Below are 5,000 nucleotides of genomic sequence, written 5' to 3' on the forward strand. Positions count from 1 at the left end.
CAGATCAGGTTTAGGTTAAGAGTCAAGAATGACTTACTAAGCCCACTCGTGGTTTCCAGGACAGGTCATATACGGAGCGTATGCAGCGATGGACTCGATCTGCTGCATGAACTCATCACCGACCCGGCCGTTATCCTGATTGAACACACACACACACACACAAAAGCGCGCACACACACACACACACACACACACACACACACACACACACACACACACACACAGACGCACACATACACACACAGAAGCGCACACACACACACACACACACACACACACAGAAGCGCACACACACACACACACACACACACACACACACACACACACACACACACACACACAGACGCACACATACACACACAGAAGCGCACACACACACACACACACACACACAGAAGCGCACACACACACACACACACACACACACACACACACACAAGCGCACACACACACAAGCGCACACACACACAATCGCACACACACACACACACACACACACACGCGCACACACACACACACACACACACACAGAAGCGCACACACACACACACATAAGCGCACACACACACACACACAGAAGCGCACACACACACACACACACACACACACAAGCGCACACACACACAAGCGCACACACACACACACCAGGGTTATTTCAGTAATACTGAGATACTATTATAGTTTTTATTAATAGTATGAAGTCATTTTTATTTTTATAATTTCCATTTTCTTAGCAATTTTTTAAATTTTTATGTTCTGTTTCTTTTAAGATGTCTAAAGTTTTTTATTATTTTATTGCAGTTTTAGTTATTTTAATGTATCACGTTAAGCTAAATGAAAGTAAGAATATTTGCCTTGGCAGTTATCTGAAATAAAATAAATGCAATAAAATAATAATAAATAAAAATGTCAAAACAAATACCAAAATTACTAAAACATTAGTTAAAATTAAAACTGAAAATATAAAATTGTGTTATAACAGAATTATATAGGTTATTATATTTAACAAACTAAAAAAAAAAAGAAGTTTACTTGAAATAAAATAAATGTTAACTGGAATGAAATAATGTATTCAAATGTATTTTATTTAAGATTGTTGTCAAATAATTTTTTTTTATCATTTAGTTTACCTAAAACTAAATCTGAAATAAATATTTAAAAACTATATAGACATAAAAGAAACACAAAAAAACTATTAAAAATTACATTAAAAAATAAAATTTTTAATTTTTTAATGAAAACAAAATAAAAAAATACAAATCTGTTTAAAAAAAATTAATAAAAATTATAAAGGTATGTAAATGATACTAAAATAACACTGAGACATAAAACCTGCTCAGAATCAGACTGTGATTAAAATATTCAGTAGTTCAGCTCATAATCACATTATGATGTTATATGAAAAAGACTCAAAACGACACGGCTTTAACATTAAAAGTAAATGAAAGCATCCCATCATCATCAGTCACGACAAACTTAAATCTGATCCGTCTATGTTCCAGACACTTACACAAACCAGAGATTTGAGGGAATTTTGTGGTCGGTTTGTTGGGTTTCCATTGCTTTATTGAGTTTCCATTGAGTTCTGTGCTCAATAAAGACGCCTTAAAAACAGCAGCAAAAACTGTCCACTCGAAAACAATCAAGTCATTCCAAATAACATGAAAGCAGATAATCTAAGTCTTTGCGTTTCTTACCTCATGCATGTCATACGCGAAATCCCCTGTGAAAACAATCACATGCTGTAAAACACATGCACAAGCACAACACTGACACTAAACTATAACTAAACCATCATAAACTATCTTCACCGGCACGATGCTACATTTCTACAAACCTGATGAAGAAACAAACTCCTGATCTTGCTCGAGCACATTTCCAATGTCCTTTCATTTTGTCTGACCTGTTTGTTTAATCGAGTCCTTGTGTGTGTGTGCAGTCTCACCGATGTGCAGGACGACGTCGTACATCCCCATCTGCGTCTCCTTCTGCAGTCGACTCAGAGACTGAGGGTTCTCGTTGCCCATGTCACCAAACAGAGCGAATCTGGGGCTGAAGCTGAGGCTTTGATTCAGAGAGGTGAAGTAGAAGACGTCGCTCCACCCGGCGTCGCTGCCGCAGTGGTACACTGAGACACACACACATCTGTAAACATCTCTATGGTGCGGGTCACACACACTGAATGAGGCCTGTGTGAAGGTTACCGTATGCAGCGGCCGGGGTCAGATCGGTCAGTGTGACCCGGTGGACGTACATCGTCCTGTTCTCCGGCCCTCCATCCACAAACACACTTGAGTTTCCCTTCGCCGTGTGACTGAAGAGCTTCCCGCCCCACAGACCGTACTCAACTACGCTCTCGGTTTTATTAGCAGTGGACCATGTGACCAACATCGAGTTCTTCAGCCCTGAGGAAAGACGCTCAGTTATAACACCCGCTCGGGTCACATGACCCTCTTTACTGTCACTGAGCAAAGTACAGACACACAGGCAATCAAATATCATTTCAGCACATTTCAACCCTCTCTCACCTGAAACTGCATCACTGTAGCAAAGAAAAATCGTGAAGGCTGAACTATTATCTCTCTAAAAAATGTTCCTTAATTTTTAGGTGAAATGCACAACTAAAATAAAATAAAATAATAGATTTATTGACATTTTCAACAACAAGATTATGCTGAAAAACATCAAATAAAATTGAATAAATATTAAATATCATGACATTTCAACCCTCTCTCAGCTGAAACTGTCATCACTGTAATGAGGAACAATTATTAGATAATATTTAAATTGTAAAGTCTTTAAACATCAGCTTTCAAAAATCATAACTGTTCTAAAAAAATGTATTAAAAATTATTTTTTTAAGGTAAAATTGCACTTTGATTGGTCTGAATGACATTTTCAAATATTCTGCTAAAATATTAACTTAAATTACGTAAAATATTAAATATATTGACATTTTCAACAACAAAATTATGCTGAAAAACATCAAATAAAATTGAATAAATATTAAATATCATGGCATTTTAAACCTCTGTCAGCTGAAACTTGTGACTGGAAAAATAAATCATTATATATTATTTAAATTGTGAAGTCTTTTTTCATAAATAATGCATCATTTTCATGTCTTTTTTTTTTTGAGGTGTGAAATGTGCATGTGGTATTTTCAAATCAATTCCTCCAGATAAAAAAATATCAACAGATTTTACAAAAAAATATAAAATGACAGACAGCTGAGCGCTCTGCTGTCATATTTAATAGCATTACACTCACCAAAAAAAAAAAAAAAAGAGCCAAAAAATGACTGTCTATCATCGCTAAGAAGACTACAGATCCAAGAAATCACACAATGCAAACCCATCTGTCTTTGTTTTGCACCATATTTCCTCATAAAACGAGTAGATTATTCACGTAATGCACGAAGCCTCTTTGACAGACAGCTGTCAATCATGAAGAGTGAGATCTGACCTGGATACGAGATGTGCACCTGCTCAGGTTGAGTCTGTAAGAGTGGCTCACAGCAGACAGCAGACATCAGACAGAGACACAGCAGAACACACACCGCCGCCATCGTCAGCTCTTCATCTGCTCACACACACACACACACACACACACACACATGACCGCACAGAAACACAGCATCTGAAGATACAGTCCGATCATTCAGAAAGCCTCTTCACCTGCTTCACATCAGCTGTGTTTGGATGGAGGACTGTAGAAATCACCTGAAATCAGATGAGTTTGTGTTAGTTATAACACATTTATCATTAGAAATACATCACAGCAGAAGCCAAACACCTGCAACAACACTAAAATACAAATACTAAATCACATATTAATTAAATATGAGATATCATGACATTTCAACCTGAAACTGAAACTGAAAAAAAAAACATCCTTAAATATCATCTGTTAAAAAATCTGAATTGTTCTCACAATATGTCTCATTTTCTAAATTAAAAGAAAAAAATATATTATTTTTTTGAGGGGTGCATTAGACAATTTCAAGTCTGATTCTTCTGAAAAAAAAAAAAATTAATTATTATTAAACCAAATATTAAATACCACCGTGTAATTCCAACCTCCCTCATCTAAAAGCGTCATTACTGTAATGAGGAAAGATTATTATATATTATTTAAATTATTAAGTTTTATACATCAGCTGTCAAAAGTCGATTACATTTACATTTAATAATTCAAATAAACTGAAATATGCCTCTAAACAACCACTAAAGACCATATGAATTAATCCTGAGAGAATACGAACGCTCAGCTAAATAAATGAGCAACAAACATGTCAAACATTTCGGACCGAACTAAATGAGACGGACAGACCCTCGGCAAACACACACCTGATGTTGTTGTTGTTGTTGTTTTCCGTGTAAAGCACTTCCTGCTCCAGCGGTCAAGTGATCTGTTTGTTACGTCAGCTGAGCGTGCGCGCTCTCGTCACTGTTTTGGCTTGTCCTGCAGAAACTCAGCGCTGCCTTGTTTTCTGTCATTTTGTAATTATTTCAACCTCAAAACGTGTTGATACTTCCCATTTATTATATATTTTTATCTTTTCCTTCTGTTGAATTTTGTTTTATTTGTTGTTTGTCTGTATATTGTTTTGAGCATCAGTCTATTTTTAAAGCGTTCGTCAAATCTGTGTACATTTTCTCGCGCTGTAATAGAGGTTCAATAAATAATAAATTAATTTTATTCATGAATGACGCATTCAAATAATCAAAAGTGACAGTAAATTTAATTTAAATTTAATAATTCTACAATTCTGCTCTTTTGAACTTTATATTCATTTAACATAAAAATGAATCGGTTTCCACAAAAAAATATTGGACGGCACAATTGGTTTGAACCTTACAGTCTATGGTTTGAACACTGGTGACGTCATCACGCAGCGCCTGTCAAACTTTGACAGCTGAAAGTAATGTAAAGCGTCATGTGTTGGTTTATTTTTATCTGAAGGCGACAGCAGCTTTAAAGAACCACCGTTTAGAGAC

The 5,000-nt window shown here is 35.9% G+C and overlaps 2 protein-coding genes across 3 annotated transcripts in view; one reads left to right on the forward strand and one right to left on the reverse strand.

Annotated features, from left to right (window-relative positions):
* The window catches only part of acp7 (acid phosphatase 7, tartrate resistant (putative)), a 13,624-nt gene extending 8,952 nt beyond the window's left edge, over window positions 1-4,672 (reverse strand). Inside the window, exons 1-7 of one of the 2 annotated variants that reach the window (XM_059555487.1) lie at window positions 4,357-4,672; window positions 3,678-3,726; window positions 3,466-3,582; window positions 2,205-2,405; window positions 1,946-2,128; window positions 1,698-1,723; window positions 38-135 (exon numbers count right to left, since the gene is read on the reverse strand). In XM_059555487.1, coding sequence (XP_059411470.1) covers window positions 38-135; window positions 1,698-1,723; window positions 1,946-2,128; window positions 2,205-2,405; window positions 3,466-3,568 — 611 coding nt within the window. In that variant the 5' untranslated portion in view covers window positions 3,569-3,582; window positions 3,678-3,726; window positions 4,357-4,672. Of the gene's footprint in view, window positions 1-37; window positions 136-1,697; window positions 1,724-1,945; window positions 2,129-2,204; window positions 2,406-3,465; window positions 3,583-3,677; window positions 3,727-4,349 lie in introns of both variants that reach the window. The other variant, XM_059555486.1, reaches the window with a different exon arrangement.
* A 223-nt stretch (window positions 4,673-4,895) lies between these two features.
* The window catches only part of LOC132144585 (ER membrane protein complex subunit 7-like), a 1,803-nt gene continuing 1,698 nt past the window's right edge, over window positions 4,896-5,000 (forward strand). Inside the window, exon 1 of the mRNA XM_059555148.1 lies at window positions 4,896-5,000. This exon is cut by the window's right edge and continues 228 nt beyond it. The gene's annotated coding sequence lies outside the window, so the exon portion shown is untranslated.

Source organism: Carassius carassius, chromosome 8 (assembly GCF_963082965.1).
Source record: "Carassius carassius chromosome 8, fCarCar2.1, whole genome shotgun sequence".
NCBI lineage: Eukaryota > Metazoa > Chordata > Actinopteri > Cypriniformes > Cyprinidae > Carassius > Carassius carassius.